General features: G+C 40.2%; 1 protein-coding gene across 6 annotated transcripts in view; it reads right to left on the minus strand.

The window, feature by feature from the left end:
• The window catches only part of LOC105062975 (A-kinase anchor protein 17B), a 28,322-nt gene continuing 4,879 nt past the window's right edge, over nt 1–23,443 (minus strand). For 2 of the 6 annotated variants that reach the window (XM_074359064.1, XM_074359063.1), the window contains exons 2-9: nt 22,770–22,835; nt 20,814–20,934; nt 16,552–16,802; nt 10,688–10,748; nt 9,780–10,548; nt 7,977–8,107; nt 6,144–6,369; nt 1–4,391 (exon numbers count right to left, since the gene is read on the minus strand). In XM_074359064.1, coding sequence (XP_074215165.1) covers nt 2,742–4,391; nt 6,144–6,369; nt 7,977–8,107; nt 9,780–10,548; nt 10,688–10,689 — 2,778 coding nt within the window. In that variant the 5' untranslated portion in view covers nt 10,690–10,748; nt 16,552–16,802; nt 20,814–20,934; nt 22,770–22,835 and the 3' untranslated portion in view covers nt 1–2,741. Of the gene's footprint in view, nt 4,392–6,143; nt 6,370–7,976; nt 8,108–9,779; nt 16,529–16,551; nt 16,803–20,813; nt 20,935–22,769; nt 22,836–23,443 lie in introns of those variants that run through there. The other 4 variants (XM_074359065.1, XM_074359066.1, XM_074359067.1 and 1 more) reach the window with 4 other exon arrangements.

The raw sequence follows: 23,443 nt of genomic DNA on the forward strand, positions 1-23,443 counted from the left end.
TACATTTATTTGGTTTTTATTTTCCAAATTACCAGGTTACATGGCTTTCTACCTGAGAAATTCAAACAAATTGAACAAAAACACATTGACAGATTTTTTTTAGCTTTCTTAAAGCACTATTAGCAGCACATAACAAGGAAAAACATGGAAATGCCTATTGTAAAAGACACAGTTTAAAGTTCTCCCTTACTTGATTGGACATAGAAAAAAGATATGAGAAAAGACTTTTGCACCACTTAAATAACAGCACAACGAAGAATAACAATGTTAATCAACAGAAAGTGATTACAATATTTTCGGCTCTATTTCATTCCTTACTAAGCCATTCATTTGAAAAGTTCAGGATAAATTGTTCTCTTCTTCATTTAAGGCCTACGCACACACACAAAAAAGAGGTTTACTCAAATCCAGAATGCATTACCCAAGACAAAAATCCAAGGTTGTACAGAAAGTAAACATAAAACCAGTATTTTTCCTTTCTTCTAGGTCCCAGGATGGTATTTAGCAAACAAAATGAGACAAAAATATTATATAGAAGTGACTTAGCACCAGTTCTATTATACAAAACAATTTTTTAAATTGCACATGCTGTATTCTGCAATTTATTTTTTATGTCTGGTTACTGAGCAGCAAATTGTTTTCATGCTTAAAATCTCTGCAATGAAAAATTCTCAAATGACAGAAGAGATTGAGAGTTTTTTTGTGTGTTTTTCAAAACAAGCATAGCTGCTTTCCATTACAAACCCATAATGTTCTTTGTTTCAAGGGCACGAAACATGAAAAAATGAGGCGGGGTCTCACTGGAGGAGAATAACACCTGGTTAGCAAAAGTTGTCTGACAAAATACAAGCTGTTAGTAATTTAGAAGGCTACTCCGGACAACAGTACGCTGAACATTAATAGTTACCGCTACTCCTCAGAGAAGAAAAGGCACTCACCCCAGGAGCGATTTTTCAGATTTGACAAGCCAGACCTGGTTTTGATGGCAGAGTCACTGACTTGAAAGTGGAACTGAATATAAGAGAGCCAACAAATCATTCATTGGTCATTATCATATCAATAATAAACATAATCTGCTATGTTACATTCATTGCTGAACTTTTGCCTGTACTAGCATACCTCTATTAAACGTGATTTAGAAGAGATCAATGAAACAACTTATGGCTCTTACTTTTAAATCAATCAGATTTTATAGACCCTTCAGACATCAGGTTGCTTAAGAGGATGGTTATGAGCACACATTGTGCCTCATCATTCTGGTCAACCACACTGACTGGCACCTACCTTGGCTTTACCAGGGGTACTTTTCTACAGACTATCAAGTTAAGACTGTTTGAAATGAATCATGTCACATGAAAATGTTGCCCCCCACTAATTTAGTGGATTAAAATCACCTTTTCCTGCTGCAGGCAGTCTAATCTGATTGATGTCTTCAATTGCCAAGTCAGCTATAGCTTTGTTGGAAAAAAAAAAAAAGTTCATCTACTGCCCCTGAGGTCCTAAATCCAATATAAGGCAGAATGAATCGGCCGAGCTTTCAACAGAACATGCACTGCGTTAAGATGTAAGTCTTTACGAATCTAGAAAATATCTCAATTTAAAAACATATTCAAGAAGTCCAAAACCAGTAGGTAAAAAGATAAATCACTTACGTTAAGAGTTTACAAATCCTGCACACATACAATTTTTCCCCAGCTAGAAAACTACGGGCTTTGCCCTTGACTCTTCCTAACTCCACGGCATTATTGAGGATTGAGGAGGCACTTGTTACTGTTTTATAAAAGTCAGTTTGGGGATATTCAGTGGCTTTTTACAAACGGATGTCACCCAACCCTGAGTGAAAGGATTACCTAGCCTGGAATGGAATACTGTCATGTCCTCTCTTCTCAAGTGCCATTATTGGTGCCCCAGGATCTTTTAATATTTCCTTTTGCAAATCCCACACTGTATTACTTCATTCTTGTTGCTTTTCTAGGATGGAACGACATGGAATTCTTACAAAAAAACAACTCTGCTAATGATGGTCCACTATCTGTTTAAACCTCCAAGGACAATCTGAGACCCCTTTTAGATTCTTCTTCTAAGGCCTTGTTTCTAAAAGGACAACTCTTTGAGAACTATGAACATATCAATAGGATTAATTTCCTTCTGATGGGTGTTCATGAAACCCTCTGTGTCATGAAGATGTCTATTATATGTTCTAGCTGTCGTCTCCTTTTTTCTATAGGTATTTCTAGATGAAAGTCGGGAAAGTTTGTTGCTGCACATGGTGTTCTGACCAAATCAAAGAACTTGTAAAAAGATCCTTATTCATTCACTGCCGTCCCCTTTGAAGATAAATGATCCTAAGTGATAACGTTATGACAGCCAAAGAGCCACAGAGGGCTCTCAACTCCTCTCTGTGTTAATTTGCTCCTTTGCTGGCACCAAATTAAAGTTGCAATTGAATTGTAGAAATGGCTGTCCTTGGGTGAAGAAGTTTTGCAAGCACATTGTTTTTACCCAGCTTCAGAATCTGGCTGTTTTGGGTTTCCAAAGCTTGCCAACACACCTGCAGTCACTTTGATCATCTATGCTTTATGCTTTGGCAAGAGAAACAAGATTTTGCCTTTGACCTTGCTCAAGCTCTTAAGTGTCGCTCTCCTGCTCTGTAGTTGCTAACTACATAGCTGTATTTGGTTTTAAATTTTCTTCCTGCAATTTTTTTCTTGTGAAAAAGGGTGTCCTGATCTAACAGAACTTCAAAACATTTGAAAATATAAAGAACGAGCATAGTTGCTTCCTAATGAGCTGCCGTAGTCAGTGTGCACCCGAGTGTTATGTCTAGTGTTATAATGATCAGAATTCAGCATAAAATCTTCAGAATTCTCATGTCTTTTAAACCTTCTTGCATCCTGGTTATATTCTGACTTCCGCAGTGTCTCTCTTCTTTTGGGAAAATTCCCCAAATAGGAAGCATTAGCACTTCTGGATGATGCTACTGGCACATGAAAGGGCCTATGGTTCACTGGCTGGTCAAATGTCCTCTCACTGAACCTCCTCCTCTTTCTTGTGACATCGTCTAATAGATCACTGGAACTGGATTCTTGATAGTAGCCTTTATCCGACAACCATTTTGGGGCTAGTATTTCCCTCTTTTTACTGTTGCTCTTCTTGTCTCTAATGGGATTGTTTTCGCCCTCAAGCCATGTGGGTGAAAAGCTCAGTTCATACTCAGACCTCTTGCCTGGTTTCCTAAGCTTGTATTTAGAGTGTTTTTCCTCCCCGTCATGGGTCCACTTTGAATACAACGTCTGCTGACTTGACTGAATTTCTTGATTGCAAATGATGATTTCATCAGCATCAAGAGATCCCTTTTCTGGGGAGCTGTCATTTGTGGCTACAGATTTCCCTTCCTCCTCTTTGTTTACGCTGAGAATTTCACTGAAACATTCAGAATCACTGCTAATTTCCTCTAAGAAATCTGTCAGTTCCAAATCTAAGTCTGCTGACCTGTTGGGTGAGAAAACTTGGCTTTGACGTGTGGATGTGGAATCTTTGACCTGGTCAGCCTGAGTCTTTTCCAACAGATGGATCTTTTCATCAGTTGTGGGCAGCTGATCACCAGCTTCACTGGCTGTGTCCTCGCAATGATTTTTAAACTCCTTAGTCCATTCTTTGGCATAATCCACTGTTCCTCTCTTTTCTGGTTTATGCTTAGGATCCTGAGTACAAACCTTTGTCCAGGAATCATCTTCTTGAACCTGTTCTCTCCTATCTAGGTTTTGCATTTGGCTCAAACTGGTTGAGTGATGCTTATGTTTTCTCAAATTGATTTGAAATCCACTCCCTTTAGTGTGGACCGCCCTCTGCCACTGACATGTGCTTGTTATGTGACTTGGTTCTAGGCAGATACGGGCATATTTTGGAGTTTGATAATAGTTTAAAAGATAGTCAATAAATTCATCCGTTTCATAGATCTTCTGTTTCCTGACATGATCTCTCTCAGATAATCTGGAAGAATAGGACTTACTAGAACCGTGGTGGTCTTCTTTCTCGAGAGACTGACCTTGAATCATTGCAATTTGCAAGGAATTCTGCTCAGGGACCAAACTGTAATTGTATTCACTGGTTAATAATTTTCCAGTTCTCTCTTTCCTAGCTGAATCTCTTAGATTTTTTTCCCCAAGGTGGTGGGAAGATTTATGTAAGTGAGCCCTAGCTTGTTTCTTCATTTTTTGTTTTCGTTTATTGTCTGACTTGGGAGCCAGGTATCTTGGCATTTCCTCCTGATTTTGAAGATACTGAGTGTTTAACTCTTCTTTCTTCAGAGTTTCTGATGTGGTCCCCGGAGCACGATTAGCTTTGGAGACAGCAACATCTACCTCCTGTGGGTTAAACTGAATGGACCCCTTCAAAGAAAAAGGTGAAAAATCTCACATGAAAAACTGAACAGATTAAAACTGTCAAAGAAAATTGGGCTTTCTGGCATTGTTCTGAAGAGATTTCTAATTATACCTAGGATAGATCCAAATTAGGAACAATATTGCACTGAGGAAATAGGAGGTACAAAATTAAACGTCTCAGTTGAATATGAGCTGCTTTTACTAGGCCTGTGCTTATTGCTCCAGGTATTGTGCTAGGGGCTGGGGACATAACGAAGAGTAAGAAATGCTCTACAGCCCTCCCTGAGGCTAAAATCCTAGAACAAGAAAAGACTGAGTGACATGTGTGCCTAAAAGGGTCAGCCGGCTTTTCAAAAGATAAACCATGTTTCTGGTTTTCATTCCGGCCTTTTCCTGTGGGCTGCAGGTGAGGGGGTCTCTGAGCTTCCCACCTCGCCTGCCTTGGTCAGAAACAAGACAGCAAGGAGAAAATACGGTTGTGACAGTGGTTCTATCCGCAGTGCACTCTGTTCTGCACCACCGCGGGGCAGGTGAAAGGTGCTGCCCACAGGCCCCATCTTGCTGGGAGAGTTTGTACTGAGCTCCCACTGACACTTGGCACAAATCAGGGCATGGCGCTTACCCATGACCTGGGATCAGAATCTGCAGACTGTGTAATCAGCATAAGGTACTGATGGGGCCAAGAATTAGGTACCACACACACACACTTAAAAGAGATAAAGTCTTCAAAAGGAGTCACCCTCGGCACTCATTAAGGTAAACTAAAAAAATTTCAGCTTGCCTTTTTATATATGTAACTATCAGGTTTTTCTGGTCCTGATTTCACAAAGTTTCATTGTTCACACCAATGAGAAAAAAGCTGAGATGGCAAATACACGTAAAATTAATTCTCTCTAAAATGAATGCCATTCGCTCTTCTTATTTAAGAATGCCAAATGTAGATTTTTTAAATCCGTTTTACTTATTTATTTTTCATGTTATTTGGCGAGGGAGGTAATTAGGTTTGTTTGTTTGTTTGTTTGTTTGTCTGTTTGTTTAATGGAGGTACTGGGGATTGAACCCAGGCCTCATGAATGCTAAGCACACACTCTACCACTGAGTTATACCCTCCCTCCTTGAATGTAGATTTTTAAATTAACACTTTTTGGAGCCTTTCTGGCCTTTACTCTGGGATATCTGCTGAGTCTGGTTATCTTTAGGAGGTCAGTAAGGGGAAGAAAAAAAACTCCTCAAACTGAAACTCTCCAAACTAAACAACTAGCCTGTGATTTGAGATATTCCTTGGCAAACAGTTTAAGACTGGACTAACATGAGCTTCCTCCACAAAGGTCTCTGCTCAGGGTTCTCGCCTCTCATCCAGACCCGTGGCAGCTGAACGGCCAAATAAAGTTAATGGAGGACGACGAGCCTAACGCCCACACCGTCCATTTCTCCCCCTGGTGTTTTCTGTTACATCCACTATGAACTTAGAAAAGGAGAGACGTGCGCTCCATCGCCCTGGGTGAAACCGTCCTGAAGTTTAGACCCACAAAGTGTGTGTGCCCGATGGCGGGGGTGAGACCCAACTCCTTTAGAGAATTTGGGTACCCCTTCTGTAAATGCACGCTTGGGGTTATCAGAGATCAGCCTATTGAAAATTAGCCCCAATGAATATGGCAAATCTTCCACGAAGTCGATGTTAAATAGGCCACCGGTGAAAAGTAAAGGTTGTGCCTCAGAACCTACCCAAACCGGAGAACAACTGGGAAAGAGCCTTACTGCAATGTTTATCAGGAGCGCCCGCAGCAGGCGGAGGGCCTCCACCAGCCTCTGAGCCAGCAGGTACTTCCTCTCCTCCCAGCGCTCCGAGGAGTCGGGCTCCTGCCCCGCTTGGGTCGGGTCCTTCTGTCTCCTTTGCCGGTGTCGGCCTCTTCCCTTCGGGGCGTGCCTTCTGATCCTGGCCCTTTTCCTCTTTTCCTGGGCTTTCCTGTCCTCTTTTCTCCTTCTGGACAACGATTAAGAGTCAACCATTCAGGAGGTATTTATCAGACATCTGCTCCCCTCCCCGCACCAGGGGTTTCCAGAAATCTCTCAAGGCTTTCGACCCCAGGGCCTGACATTAGACAACCAATGATAAAAGACACTGTGACATCAGTCCAGGGGAAAGATGCATAATTCAATTAGTCAGTTAGAAACATGTGCAGGAGACCTTATGCGGAGAGAGAGGATTTGAAAAATAAAAAAGAAGGCTACAGAATTCAAAGGAGGGGCCTCCAGCCCCTACTTTCTCAAACCACAAGCAGGGACTACTGGATCCACAGTGATGATTTCACTTCCCTTGAGATCAAAACCTTCCACGAGCTGGTTTCACACAAGCAGATAAAGGTAAGTCAAGGCAGGGCTTATTTTTCTGCTGTTTCCTGAAAATTTAAACTGTGTTGGCTAGGCCCTCATGGAAACATGGAAAAGGAGGGGAAGGACAATTACTTGAGGGAATACTTAGCCAAAATCTGGAGGATGATCTAACCTGCATGTTCAGTCTGGAAATTTGGGGGGAATCGTTATCTCGACTGGGCTCAGCTTCTGGCCAAGTTTCACAGACGTGACCTCAAGTAACTCCTAGCACTCCACCAGCAAGGAGCAGCGAGAGGCCAATGGAAAGGTACTCTTTAACTCCTTTTTTGAATAGCTATAATTTGCATAAAAGACTGGAAGAATAAACATGCAAGGGAGGAGCGTGGAGGTAAAACTGGTTTCAGAGCCCTGTAGTTCTGGCCCATTTGTTCCTTCTGGGCAAACCTCTGGCAATCCAATAGCCCTTTGGAGTCTTAATCTCCTAAATTGAGAAACAATGATAAACTCAAAAAAGTAAACATGCAGGCTCCTTAAATTCACAGAAAGAACTTAAGACAACAAGAAAAAGTCTTGACGAACCCATGCCTTTTGGCCTCTGGGCTAGTTTGATTACTGATCATTTTACAGAAGAAAATCTTTTCCAAACCTAAAAAGAATTTTTCCAAAAAAATTCCATTGATAGGCAAGATAAAATTTGGTAAAGTTAGGTTAAAGTGGTGAAACTTTTCATTTGGTAGGCTAGAATTTTCACTATAAAAGTTCCTGGTCTTTTTTTTTTTTTTCAGTTTCTTCCCAGACATCTTTTTTTTTTTAATATAACATTTTATTTTTATTGATATGGGTCATAAACTTTCAGCAGAAGAATTTTTGGTTTTCTAAATACATAAAATTAGAGTGCCCAATATAATCAATTTCCCTATATCCATTGTCTTAGTCTGTTTGGGCTGCCATGACAAAATTACATAGACAAGATGGCTTAAATAACAGAAATTTATTTTTCAGTTCTGGAGGCCAGGAAATCTTCCCTGGCTGGTCCAGTTATTCCCCACTAGTTCTCAGTTGTTTTCTCATTTTGGTTTTGCAACAGCACAGTGGAAAAGACTGCAGGCTTCGTTAGGGTTTTCTAGTCTGTACCAATTCCTGCTCCCTGCCTGCCTGCCTCAGGGTTACCTATCAAGTCTAGCCATTTACTTGAAGGGGAAAATCCATAAATCAAAAGTTTAAAAAAACCCTCTTTGTTAAAGCTGGTCTCCTCACCTTTCAGCCTCTTCCTCTTCTCTCTTCTTTTCTTTTTTCCTTTCTTCCTCCAGCTCTTGTAATTTTAGCCTTTCTTGATTTCTCCTCCTTATAGCTCCTTCACTGAAGTGTTTGGTTGTGTCAAACATAACCTGCCCCCAAACAATTCAAAGTTTCATTAGAAAAGTTTGCCCTCTGGTTGCAGGTGTCCCAGGACAGAGAGATAAAATGAATTTGTACGTGCAATGCAAAACTAAATGATTTTAAAATGTCCTTCCTGCATCCCAGGACCCAGACTGTTCCGCTGCTTCTCAGGCCCCTGCCAAACAGCCCCTGTGGGGCTCTAGAATTTTCTTTGGCAAAATCCTTAAGGAGCTCACTTTACAGCCATAGGTGGCATCACGGTGCCATTATGGGCACAGGTTCTAAGGATGTGAGTATATTAGCTCTGGATCGTTATAGTGATTAACTGAGTTGACATATTTTTTTTTTAATCACCAGAGACAGAAATAGTCCAAAAATGGGTGGGGGGAGGAGGAACTAAGATGTAAGAAAAGTGACTGAATGAGATACAAGATCTGACTGACTATAGCCATTAAAGCATGACTTATGATTTAAAGTAAGAAACTTAAAGGGGCAGGAGAAAAGCTCATGGACTCCCTCAGTATATGTAAAATTGTCTGCATAGATACTTTTCTGAAGAAGAGGACACAGAACTTTCATTTAATTCACAAAGGGATCTGTAATTTTAAAAAAGGATCTGACTATAGTGATTATTAAACAATTTAGCAAATCTCAAAACAAAGTGAAAGTCAGATTGAGGCAATGCAAATAAATTTGCTTTAAAAATAAAAAGAGGCAGAAGTAGCTATTTAAGTATGCATGAGAGTGCTAAACACCAAATTCAGGGTCATCTTTGAGGGGAGGGAGTGGCCTGTGACTGAGGATGGTACACAGAGGGGAGCACGCCCTCACATCACTGGAACACTTTACTTTTTAAGCTTGGCAGTTCTATATGGGTGGTCATTACAGTATTTGCTATATCTTTTGTCTGACTGAATAGCTCATACTTTTAAAACATACATTTTAACCTAAATAGCTTCACATAACACACACACACACACACACACACTCACTCACTCACTCACTCGCCCATACACAGGAAGCTACTGAAGCTGAAAGTCCAAACATATGCTAAAGACTGATTGACAGAAAAAGGGTTTAGCTGCATCTTTTCTTCTGCTGGATTAAGGCTTCAGGAAGATGACCAGGCACTCAGACAGTGATGAAGCCACATGCCTGGATAGACAGGCTGACTTTGAAAGGAAAGGAGTCAGCCTTGTTGGGATTATGTTTTAGCAATTTACCTGACATACATCACAAAAGTAGAGTAAATTATGACACCAATAGTAAAGAGGGAATAAACTGCTCTCCTTGTGGTTTCAAGCAGTGTGTTGCCCCCTCCCTCAGCAACTTGTCAACTAGAATAAGCATATGAGATACTCCCATAAGGACCATGGAGATCCTTTAATGCCTTGAGAGGCTAGGGCAGACCATGACAACCCTCGCTTTGAAAGCACAAGTTGGCAGCGTGCCTGACTGCAGAACAATGTTCAAATCAGGATGCTACATCTTCCCTGAACATCCACTTAGTAATGACAACACAAACCTTTCCATTAGCTATTGATCAGAGCCTAGTGGGGTCTAAGGAAATGTGTTCCAGATGTTTCCTTCTAGCTTTCACTTGGGACCACCTGAACAATGGGAAGTATTAAAAAAAAAAAAAAAGAAAAAAGAAAAAGAAAAACGCTGGCTACTTCTTACCTTAATGTTACATGCCAGAGCTTTCCCGTCATCTCCTTTAAGCATCAGCTTCATCCCTCGGAGGGACTCCATGGCCTTTACGAAGTCGGTTGACTCCTGGTACTGGATAAAGGCCTCGAATGTCTGTAAGCCAAAGCTAAAACCCCCAAGGCTCCCACCACTCATGACTTCTCGGTAGGGGTCAAGCATTGGGATGTCCACATTCTTGATCTTCCCAAAACTTTCAAAGACCACCCGGAGGATCTCCTCACATGGCTTCTCCCCGCTGGAACCTTTCGGTGCAAACCACTTGCAGGGCAGGCCTTCAAAGTATATAGAGTCTGGGCTCTTCTCGTGGTCCTGCTCTTCAGTCCCATCACCAGGTGGGGTCCCCTTTTCCTGGGGGAAGTGTTCCCACTCTCCCTGGGCATCTGTAGCCACTACTCTGAAGTCAGTTTTCAAACCGTTTAGCTTGATGATCTTTCCATGTAACTTGGCCTTCAGGATCTGCACCAAACTTCGCGTTTCAGCCTCCCCCTCAAAGCGGATAAAGTCCTTCGTGCTCTTGGAGAGCCGCACTGTGGTGAACTGGTCAGGACAAATCAGGCTCTTCAGCTGGTCAAGAACCTCCCAGTTAGAGAAGGGCCTCATGGGTTCAGTACTCTCCGGGAGCAAGACGTTGATCATCAACTTTGCTATGGGCTTGAGGTAGAGATGCTGAGCTGCACAGAGCTCGGTTGCCTCGGAGTTATCATATACCACCGTGACCGTCATGGTATCCGCAGAAAACCTTAGAAGGCGACAGAGAACGTTTTGATACAAATGGAGCAAAACAGGTTTGGATTTTGAATGGTGCTAGCAATTTGAAGGACTGAAGTCAAACTGATGGGGGACCATTTACTATCAGGAGGATTAAGACAATAGCTTACATTTGTTTAACGTGTTTTAGAGGTTTCAAAGAGTTTCCATAGACTGTTTCAGTTTCCTTAACTGTAAAATAGAAATAATAGGATTTCAGAGATGAATAAATGAGCCATGAGTGAGTACCTGTGAAATCCTTAGCATCATACCCAGCACGCAGGAAGTTGTCAACCAACGTAAGCTAAAACTGTTATTCATACTGCTGCATCTCATTTGATTCATGAAGCAACCTGTGCGTAGGTATTTTCATGCCTGTTTTATAGATGGGGAAATTCAGACAGATTCAGGAAAATTAAATTACCTGCCCATACATTGAGACTCCAAGATTCCAAATCTCCAATCTATCATACAACTGATCTCAAATGTAAAGTCCCAGAAAAACTTGCCAGGGGTGGCACAGAAAGTGGGCCAGGGTAAAACACACACAGCACATTCAGGAACACACATCCAGCTGATAGTTCTAACCCAGGCACCTGATCTAGCATCCTTGGTCTAGGCCGGTTTCCAAGTCTCACGTGGACATATCTACTCTCATTCCTCCAGTCTATCGACTTTCACTAAATTGAACTCTAAGTTCAAGGGAAAAGGAGACAGACTGTCCTAATGAGTGACAAAGTGAATCTGCCCTCTACTTTGGGACTGGAAAAACTCCTAAACCTGAGCGCTGGCATTTCATACGAACGAGTTCACTAAAGCTGTCCCAAGGTAAGCAGGATCACTGATACTAGGAATTAGGGATTTCTGCTCCTGTTTGCTGACTTCAAATAGTACTTCCCAATAAAGCAGGTTTTTTTTTTCAAAAAGTAGATGTATTCAGAGTCTGTATCACCTGAGTTTCTCACTAATGTCAATTTCGAGGCAATTTAGACCCAAACATATATGGCCAGATGATGGAAATTCTAAAACAATCTTTGCTACTAAATCTTGGTTAACTTTATAGGTACATATTTCTTTTATAACCATCCCTGAAGGACAACCCAAGTCAACTCCCTTTAGGAGACAAAGTTCATATAAACTGTTTTTTTTTAAGGCCACCAAAAGCAGTATCTAAGGTATTAGATTCTAGAAGTCCTTGTGATAGCAACACTGAACTAGGATGATGTGAGTATAAACATATTCTCTCTCTCCAAAAACATCATCTAAATAGCAAAACGAAGAAAAAAATCCAGTTAGTTAGCTGCAATTTATAACATAAGAGTCAACACTAAACTCCTTTAGGAGAAAAATTAATTTGATATTCAATTAAGATACACTACATCCCCAAATTTATCTGTAGTCAATAGGTATTTATTTATACCACCTAATTTAAAGCAAGGCTTTTTAAAATACTCCAGAAAAAATAACACACAAAAGAGTTAATCACTTCAAAGTAACCGATTTGTCATGCTCTCCATTTATCCCAGTGATACTGCCTTAGTTTTAAACATTTTAGAATGTTTCACTTGGATTGATTTCAAAGTCTGGGCTACATTCTTTTAAATAGCCTTGATGGAGGTCAATTTTCAAATTCTTTTATCATTGATTTGATATTTCAAAATCATCAAAACTTATCTAGAATCAAGAATGCTAAATAAAGTGGATAACTATAAAGAACGAACTGATTTTCTTTATTGGCTTATAACCCCCCTTACGAGCAGATGCTGAGAAAGACACTAATTTTTTTTAAGTAGTGGGTACATCGCTGGAACGTATAGAGTTTTGAAAGATGGCAAGTTTGAAAGATAATATTGACTGCTGCCATGTAACAGTTGCAAAAATGATCCTAATTTTCTACCCCTCCCTCTAACCATGCCCTCTGTAATGTGACTTTCAATTGTTGCTATCAAGAAATAGAGTCAATTTTTCCCCAGCCCTTTCAAATGAGCTGGCCTTTTATTTTTTCTAATAGAATGTGGCAGAAGTGACCAAGAGCCAGTTCTAAGACGAGGTGTCATGTGGCCCTACTCTCCCGGAATCCTGCCATACCATGAGGACAGTCCTGGGCTAGCCTGCTTGAGGGTGAAATGTCACATGAGGAAGAGCCCACTGGCGAGAGATGAGCCAACCTAGACCAGCCAACCCCTAGCCAACCCACCAGCGGCCAGCTGACATATGAGCCAACCCTGTCAAGATCAGGGGAACCATTTCAGGTCAGCACAACAGCCCTGAGAACCTATAGACATGTGAAAAATAATAAATGGTTTCCGTTTAAGCCACCAAGTTTGGGGATGGTGTACTATTTAACAACAGCTAACTGATACAAACACCTACATTTTAATTCATTTCAAGATATACAACCCCATTTAATAGTTTTTACACAAATAAATCACAATTACAAAAACCCACGCCTGGGAGAGTTTGGGGAAGAAAAAAAAATTGGCACCTTCATCTGCTGCTAGAGATAGTGAAAATGAATTACATCTTTTTCTAGAATAACTTGGCAAAACAAACCAAGAACCATAAAAATGCTAATCCGCTTTGATCCAGTAAACTGCTCTAGAAACTTGTCCTATGGAAGTCATTAAAAAAAGAAAAGAACATGTTTAGGGCTGCTTACTGCAGTGTCATTTTAGATATAATTTTGTCAAAACCATATATACCTAGGAATAAGGTTCAGAAATTGAGTTATGATTTTTTGCAAAGTGGTTTTAATAAAACTTTTTGCTGACTTGCCCTGCTAACAGATGCATTTTCCAGTCACTCATTTAAAATTATGATCAATATAAATGAATTTTATTTCAAACTTCAATTTTTCCTTCTATTCAAGATTAAATTCACAGAGACTAAAAATCAACAACTTTTGGTGATTAAATATGTGCCTCGTATCCTTCATGAGGGTGATTTCTACACAATGAAACAGCTTCTATATTTTAGCCAGATCTCTCTGCTTCTTTGAAGTGTAACAGTCTCATCAAACTCGGAGATAAATGAATCAGACGCTATTTTACAGTGTTTGATGTACTGCATTTTTGACATTAAAAAAAAAAACCTGGCTATCATTTCCATCTCACATAGAAGCAAAAATAAGCAGTAAATTCTATAGCAGAGGTCACAACTCCAGTGACCACAGTGATCAGGAAGATGATCTCAGTGAGCAAGGCACACTGAGCAGAGACTGAGGACTGGGCTCCCTCTGACGGGGCAGCCACGCCTCAGCACCGCTGTAGTGAGTGCAGGAGGGCCCAGGGTGACTGCATCCTCCTATTCATCCAGAGAGGTCAGAAATCTAGGTCCTTATGTGAAATCTGATTTTCAGAAGTTGGCAAACAATGAAAACAATTTTCAAGCACCACAAAGTGCAAACAAGCACATGTGCAGGCCTCGCTGGCTTGCCTGTCCACAGCCTCTGCTCCAGAGTCTACCTTTGTTCAGCCGCCCCTCCAGTAAGAGGACGCCACACCTCGACTAGGAAGCATTTAAGTTATTTTCTGACTTTCCCAAGAGGACCCGATTGTTTTTCAAACTCAAAAAACTGGGCTCCTGGAAAACGGTATGAATGTTCCTTAAAAAACTAAAAATAGAGCTACCATATGATCCAGCAATCCCACTCCTGGGCATACGTTCAGAGCAAGCTCTAATTTGAAAAGATACATGCACCCCAATGTTCATAGCAGCACTATTTACAATAGCCAAGACATGGAAACAGCCTAAATGTCCATCAACAGATGACTGGTAGAAGCTGTGGTATGTATGTATATGTGTGTGTGTGTGTGTGTGTGTGTGTGTGTGTGTGTGTGTGTGTGTGTGTGTGTGTATACATATATACATATATGAATACTACTCAGCCATAAAAGGATGAAATAATGCCATTTGCAGCAACATGGACAGACCTAGAGATTATCATACTAAGTGAAGTAAATCAGATAGAGAAAGACAAATATCACATGATATCACTTATATGTGGAATCTAAAAAAAAAATGATACAAATAAACTCATTTACCAAACAGAAATAGACTCACAGACATAGAAAACAGTTTATGGTTACCAAAGGGGAAAGGGGCAAGCACAGGATAAATTAGGAGTTTGGGATTAGCAGATACAAACTACTATATATAAAATAGATAAACAACAAGATCCTATGGTATAGCCCAGGGAACTATACTCATTATCTTGTAATAACTTATAATGAAAAAAATCTTGAAAAATAATATATATATACATGTATGATTGAATCAACATGCTGTACACCAGAAACTAACACAACATTGTAAATCAACTACACTTCAATTTAAAAAAAAAACTGGCCTCCTTTAAAATCCTCCACTCCAACTCCTCTTTCCCAACCACAGCAAGAACAACAGATTAGACATTGCTTCTCCTTCACAGGCTTTAAAATGAAATGTTTGTGAATATTTCATCTTCAAATACTCTCCCAGAATAGGGAGCTAATCTTCCAATATTACTCTAAAAAATACTGAGGTTCTAGTGTGTACCCAGAAGTAAGCTTTTTACATATGTCATGGCTTCAACATGACAGCAATGTCATCGGTAACTTCTGCCAAATCACTGAAAATAGACCAGACAGTGCCTGGCGCATAGGTGCTCAACAATTCTTGTTGTGATACTTTTTCCTTAAGAAGACCTCAAGCCAAAACTAACAAAAAATGAAGGAGGAGGAGGAGGAGGAAGAGGAAGAGGATGATTACTACCAAGAAGAGAGGTAGGAAGGGGAGAGGGAGGAGGGAGAGGAGAAAGGAAAGGAAGGAGGGAGGGAGGGGTGGGTGTGCTTACTGACATGGAAGGATGCCCATGATCCTTTTTAGAGGAAAAAATTAAAAGCAAGTTGCAGGACAATAATGTGCAATATGATCTTGTTTTTGTAAAAGTAATATAATAAAGCCATATAAACACACATGTATGGTGGGCACATGCATGCACGCGTGCATGCACATACATATATACACACACACACACACACACCTCTCCCTATAAAGCATGGAAGGATGTACCTCAAATTGTCAATAACATTTCCCCTGAGAAGTGGATTGGGAAGTACCGTTTCAGTTTTTGAATGTTTACAATAAACATGCCCATTTTGTATTACATTTTTTAATTAAAAAGAGGAAACTTACATGATAATAACAAACTATTAAAGGGAAACAGTTCACAGCTGCTCATACAAACTCGCCCAGAAAAGAATCAAAACAGAGTAATACAATGGCAACTCCCTTCTCTCATCAAAGACATCCCTCTGCCTGCCATCACTGTAAATGCCAACAGGCATCTGGACCCATAACCCAAGTTTGTGTGAGTATGGACTGAAGCCTAGGAGATTAGAATAGGACTTTGGGTAACGAAGGAGCACTTGGCCACTTCAACATTGGCTACACCATAGGCTGCAGGAGTTATTTTTTTTTAAACTGCTTTAGTAAAGCGTAATCAATATACAATAAACCACATGTTTCATAAAAGAATAAACTGCACATGTATCAAAAGTGTAAATATTGATGAGTTTTGACATATGTTTACACACTAATGAAACCATCACCACAATCAAGAGAGTGCAAGTGCCCATCACCCCCACCGGTTTCTTTCTGCCCCTTTGTATGCCTCCCTTCACTCCCAGCAACCACCGATCTGGCTGCAGAATGTTTTAAGTCTTAACTGATTTATTTTATAGCAAAAACAGGCAAATGTTTCTGGAAAATCCTCGTAGTTACATACAATACCTACTTTAACAGGTGCTTTCTTCTAAATCTGAATACTTTCTCAACTCGAAGCTTAAATGTGCCAGTCTTTGAATCTAGTTAAAGCTGTGCAGGGCCCTACTTTGCTCTTGAAAACAGGTTTAAAAGGTTTTATGCTTTTCTCCCCATACACCTCCATTTTTAACCCTGTTTAAATCCTGTTTAGATGTGTTCAAAAAGTAATCTATTTTATTTATAGACTTACCCTATGATCCAGCAATCCTACTCCTGGGCATATATCCGAAGGAAGCTGCAGTTCGAAAAGACACCTGCACCCCAGTGTTCACAGCAGCACTATTTACAATAGCCAAGACATGGAAGCAACCTCCGTGTCCATCGACAGATGACTGGATAAGGAAGCTGTGGTGTATTTATACAATGGAATACTACTCAGCCACAAAAAAGAATAAAATAATGCCATTTGCTGCAACATGGATGAAACTGGAGATCATCATTCTAAGTGAAGTAAGCCAGAAACAGAAAGAAAAATACCGTATGATATCACTCATATGTGGAATCTTAAAAAAGGACACAAATGAACTTACTTAGGAAACAGAAACAGACTCACAGACATAGAAAACAAACTTATGGCTACCAAAGCAGAAGGAGGGGAAGGATAAATTAGGAGTTTGGGATCAGCAGATACAAACTACTATATACAAAACAGATAAACAACCAGGTCCTACTGTAGAGCACAGGGAACTCTATTCAATAGCTTGTTATAACCTATAATGAAAAAGAATATGAAAAAGAATATATATATGTATAACTGAATCACTATGCTGTACACCAGAAACTAACACAACAGTGTAAATGGACTATACTTCAATTTAAAAAGTAATCTATTTTAAATTGGATATATTATTTAGTAGATATAGTTATGCATTTTACATATATTTATATATATTAATAAAATATATATCTACCCAACTCAGTGGAATCACTGAGATCAAGTTATTAGGGTATGATTTAAAATTGCTTCTTCAGAACAACCTAATTTGCCCTCTGAATTCCCTTTCTCAAAAATTAAGGTAAATTGGTTTACAACATTATACAAGTTTCATGAGTACATTATACTTCTACGTCTGTATACACTACAGCGCACTCACCACAGAAAGTTTACTTTCTATCACCTTACAGTTGGCCCCCTTTACCCATTTCAACCTCCCTGCGGTGCCTTCCCCTCTGGTAACCACTACTCTGTTCTCTGTATCTATGTGTTCATTTTTGTTTGGTTTGCTAATCTATTTTGGGTTTTTTGTTGCTTATTTTTTGTATTTCACATGTGAGTGAAATCATACAGTATCTGTCTTTCTCTGTAGCGTAATACCCTATGAAAAAAAGATGAAATCTTGCCATTTCTGACAACATGGATGGACCTTAAGGGTATTATGCTAAATTCCCCTTTAATATATCTGTGCTTCAATTGACAGTAATGGTAGAATTCATGAACAATTTTCCCATCATTTTCACCAATTGCTATCATATGCAAGATCACTTTGTGCAACAAATATTTAAAAGCCTAGTATAAACTGAGCCATGATGACAAGGAATGCTATAAGTATGGCCTCCATAAATTATCAAAAAGTTGAATTTTAAAAAATATGTAACTATTCCCATGTTCTAGTATGTTCCACCATGACCTCCCCGGCCCCCCCATCCCCACACACACCTTTCTTATAGCCTTATGATTAAAAGTGACACTACTGAGATCACTTACTCTTTGCAGAGAGAGGCAAATGAGAGCTCCTCTAACCTTCAAAAATTAGAGTTATTCAATAATGTTTACACAGTGCGCATTCCAGCAGTATCTTGTGTACATAGCTTTACCAAAGCATTTCACTCAACCTGTTCCCAATGCCAGGACATTTCAAGCAGATTCTCAGAGAAACATGGCTGCTTTCCCTAGTCGTGGGTCCACCTCATCTTCCTTGCCTCTATACCTGGTAGCAAAGCTGACTGAACAGCAGTAGAATAAGAGATTAGAGGAAAGGAAACAGATTTGAGATTATTTCCACAAGCCTACAACAGTTGACCCTGCAGTGAAAATTCAATAAATTCTACGGGGTCTGCATCCAAGTTACTCCAATATCTTCTCTTACTTCAGAAGATACTAGGGGAGGAGGAGGGTATAGCTCAGTGGTAGAGCACATGCTTAGCATGCACGAGGTCCTGGGTTCAATCCCCAGTACCTCCATTAAGAAAATAAAATAAATAAATAAACTTAATTACCACCAAAAAAAATTATTTTAAAAGAAGATACTAGGAAGAATCCTCTGCTACATGTCAGCTGTTTTAGATCAGAAATACGACTTTAAAAATTTAAAAGCACTTGAGTCAGGAGCGAAGTATCCATCATACATTTTCTCTCCCTTTTTCTCACTTCCATAAATATCTGCTGTCAGAATGCTAGCAAGGCCATTTGAATGAGGCAAGTTTCTTAAAAATCGTGAAAAAAAATAAGACCATCTTTACAACTCAATATCCTCTTTTGAAGTAGTTCTTTGCTGCCTTTCTTTTTTCTTCAGGCTCTTGAATCTTAAAGTTAAGTCATTTTGAAAGCACTTAAGATGGAGAGAGTTATATCAACATATTGTCAGCAGGGCAGCCAAAATGTGTTTGGATCAAATCAATCTAGCCAATTTCCAATTTCCTGACTACTACAGAATCCCAAATAGAAATATTCCCTAGTTTTTCAGTCAAGAGGTCATGGATGAACGTTCGTAGGTTTCGACACATCATTAACAATTTTCAAACTGAGGCTGACCATCTGCTTTGATCTTGAAAAACCTTTAAATCACATCATTAAAAAGAGCAGCACACAGTGCTGCAATAATAGGAATAGAGCCAATATAAGACCCACCAAATGACGAAATTCCCAAATTAAGATGGTCTTAAAGGCTTACTGGGGGTACTGGGGGCTTTCGGGACAGAAAGGATATGACTTTTGGAGACCCACAGCTATGGAAAAATGATCAATTTGTGACCATGAAATACTGGAGTCCTACTAAGAGAGAATCTCTTCTGCCTAGAAAATCTGCTCTAAGGTAGGGTTTAGTATGGGAAATTTTGATCTTGAAGAAAATTGGATTCATGTTAATTCGTCTCTTTGGGTAAATAATTTCCTGTTTTTATTTCCCTATTTTAAAAGATCATATGAATGTCTCCTTTATATGATAGTATTGTGAAAGCAAAGTGTTTCTGAAGCTAATAAAAACATATTAACCCAATTACTCAGCCATAAAAAAGAATAAAATATTGACATTTGCAGCAACATGGGTGGACCTAGAGGATATGCTTAGTGAAATAAGTCAGGCAGAGAAAGACAAATACTATATGATATCACTTATTTGTGGAATCTAAACAATAATACAAATGAATCTATATACAAAACAGCAACAGACTCACAGACATAGAAAACAAACTAATGGTTACCAAAGGGAAGAGGGAGGGAAGGAGGGACAAATTAGGAGCATGGGATTAACAGATACAAACTAACACACATAAAATAGATAAACAATAAGGATTTACTGTATAGCATAAGGAGTTATACTCAACATCTTGTAATAATCTATAACGGAATATAATCTTCAAAAATACTGAATCACTGTGCTGTGTACCTGAAACTAACACAATATCATAAATCAACTATACCTCAATTTAAAAAGCTAATAAGTTAACCCAAGAAAGGTTTGTGTTAGGCCTTTCTGTGCAAATGCATTTACATATCTCTGTTAGCGAGTACAGAAACCACTCCGTGATTCTATGAGAGGGAGCTATTTTTCAAAAATACACACAAGGCAGTCGGCAGACCCATCTGACCAATCTTTTGGTCCTTTGCTCCTTTTTTTTTTTTTAGCACCAGGAACATTGTTGCTGTAGAACACCTCTCTCAGACACTTCCAGCCAGGAATATGGTGTTAAACCTTGGACTGATGCACTATAAAGCTATGAAAGTAGACTCACTGCTTTTATCTTCTTCATATTAAAATTTTTTAAGCTATCAGGGATTTAAAGGAATGTGGCTGAGTATCTTCTGCCCTTTTGCCTCACTCACTGAAGAGTAGTATTTGCAGGAAATGTGTATCATTCACACTGTTGATGGCATGATAAAGTGACTTAATTCTTCCAGAGAACAATTTGACAACATGTAATGAGCCATATTGGACCACAGAAGACTGCCAGAGAGAAATATATATTATCAAATTGTTCTCCGGAAAGATTAAGTCACTTTATCATGCCATCAACAGTATGAACATGCCTGATTTCTTTGCAGTCCTGCTCATGGTGAAGTCGCTTCTTGGTTTTATCTTCACAACCTGAAAATTACCAGCAAAATTCCTGCCCCCAAGTCGCCACCTACAGGGGAAAAGCCACCTTTACATGAATCCATGCTTTGCACCACTTAGCAGTTTTGGAGAGCTGCAGTATTTCCCAACCTTTTTAAAAATCCCAAGGTAAACTTACTTGAATCCAAGTCCTGCAGGATAGGATATTACCCAATACCTTATGGCAAAAATATAATCAATGGAGGAAAGATTGGAGAAGCCACAATTCATGTGAACTCTTCATGGTGGCCCACGGAGCACTGACAGAGAGAAAGAGGTACAAAGTCAAAAGCGGATGAAATGGTTTTTAAAAATAAGACAACTGTATGTTGATGATTTTCAGCCTGAACAGCATGTGAGATTTACACAGCTGGATTCACGGGCCCTCGTGACCTGTGTAATAACAATTCCAGACACCGATATGGTCAACACATTTTTTTCATGCCTGCAGCAAATTTCTGTAGAAATTCCATGTAGAAAGTCCATATAGAAACTCTATAGAGTCACTATTTATTTAGTTAGATATCCTCCTCACCCACCCTGGGAATTTGTGTTTTCCGATTTTTTTTCTTTTGAAAGAGCATTACACTTTCCACAAGAGTACCACTGCCACTGTGTACTACTGATGAAAATCTTTGCACAGATCTTTAAAAAAATTATTTCTTCAAAATATTTTACCATGTCAAAGGGTAGGAATATGTTTATCTGGCTCATCACATACTGTCAAATTGTTCCCTGGAAAGATTAAGTCACTTTGTCATGCCACTAGCAGTATGAACATGCCTGGTTTCCTTGCAGCCCTGCTCTTGAGTCCTCATTTTGGTTTCTGCCACCTTTGTTAGTATATAATGGCAACTTAATGTGGCTTTAATTTGCACTTAATTTTTATGCAGGCTGAAGCGCCAGCCAACCCTGACAGAGATAGTCAACCCCCTATTCAAAGTCTCCAAGCTGAATGTTTTATTTGCATCTCAATCTTAATTTCCATTACCCCCAACCCTCACGCCCCAAACCTGCCCCCTACTCAAACTGGCTCCCCTCACCCAGTGACTCCCATCTCCCTAAAAAGAGCCACCCTTGCCCAGGTGCTCAGGCTCAAAGCCAGGTGTTCTTTCTCCCCTCCGCTAGGGCTCAGTCCTTCAGCAAGCCCTTCTGACTCTGCCTTTACCAGACATTCCAAATCCAGTGCCTTCTTCACGGCTACTCCCCAGGTCCATGCCACCATCGTCTCTGACCTGGATTACTGCACCAGGTCCCCACCAGTCTCCTTCCATCCTTGCCTCCTTAGTGTCTAAGCTACCCAGTGGTCAAAATGATTTTTTTTAAAATCTGAACTCAGATGGTGTCACTCCTCTGTTCAAAGCCCTCCAGCAGCTCTCCCTCACGCTTTGAACAAAACCGAAACTGCTTTCCCTCCAAAACAACCCCTGCCCACCTCTTTCAACCCATCTTGTACCCTTCTTCCCAAGTGCCCTTGTCCTCCCCATCCCAGTCACATTGGCCTTGCTTACTGTTCCTCAAACGCATCAGGTTCACTCCTCAGAGCCTCTGCCCTGGTACTTGGCTCTGGCTGAAGTGCTCTCCACCCCCACGCACCCCACCAAGCTCTTCTCATGCCTGGTTCCTTATCATTTTTCAGATCTGGCTCAGAGAAGCCTTCCCTGATCACTATCTTATATAGCACTGCTCCCACCCCTGTCGTGTTGTAGTGTATCACCTCGTCTTATTTTCACTCTAACCCCGAAAGGATCAAATGATCATGTGTATTTGTTAACCAGCTTTTTGTCTGCCCCACCCCCAGCCCCAGTCTGTAAGTTCCATGAGGGCAGGGGCTGTATTTGTAGGGTTCACCAGTTTATCTTCAGAGCCTAGAACAAGACCTGACGCATCGTAGGAACCTAACATAAAATCCTACCTGAAACTGAGAATTTACTCATCAACTACATTGAAAAGATGCTCGTCTCATATTGAAAATACTAATAGTCACACCTGGAGACAGAGAGTGACATGCTAACGCAGACTTGCTTGTTCTCTCAGGGCTCCTAGAGCTACTAACATTAATCCGTGAATGTGGAGATCCCTCAAGGGTACCTACCGTGCAGCTCCTCCGTTTAAGACACTTTGGGGGCTACAGTGATGAGTTACCCTCAAACAACTGAATCTAGAAAGAAAAAGAAATGAAGACAATTAACTGCAATCTGGGGAAGAAAATGGTTAGAAGCACAGGATGCTTCGGGCCACAGAGAAAGGACAATGGGTTTAACACTCTTCCTCATGAAATGAGCGTCAGAACACCTGGGAATAGACTTCAGTGGTTTTCCAATACGCTCGCCCTGCTCCCTTCAAGAGTGGTGGGATGTGCATAGTCACAATTGATTGTAGTTGTCACAGTCACTGCTGGCACTGGGTGAGCAGGGGGCCAGAGTTGCTAAACATCCTGCAGTGCCTGGACAGATCTACACGGTGAAGACCTCCCACCCCCAATGCCACCACAGTCTGGCCCAGACCTGTCCCTCTAGAACATATGGAGTGCTTTCTGGGACTTCCAGATTAACCTTTTTATTTGTTTGTTTGTTTTTCATTTCAGAATAACCTTTTTAACACGTTACTTTTTATGTTGTCATTTCTGAGTTTCTTTTTTTCCCCTTGAATTCTTTTCATCATTTTGACCCAAGTCCTACACACAAATGTTGCAGCAAAAAGAAAACCTGAGTCCAAGTGGAGGATGAAGACTAGCTGTAAGGCCCACCAGACTATCTCTTTAGGACC

The sequence above is a fragment of the Camelus bactrianus genome, chromosome X (genome assembly GCF_048773025.1).
Source record: "Camelus bactrianus isolate YW-2024 breed Bactrian camel chromosome X, ASM4877302v1, whole genome shotgun sequence".
Lineage (NCBI taxonomy): Eukaryota > Metazoa > Chordata > Mammalia > Artiodactyla > Camelidae > Camelus > Camelus bactrianus.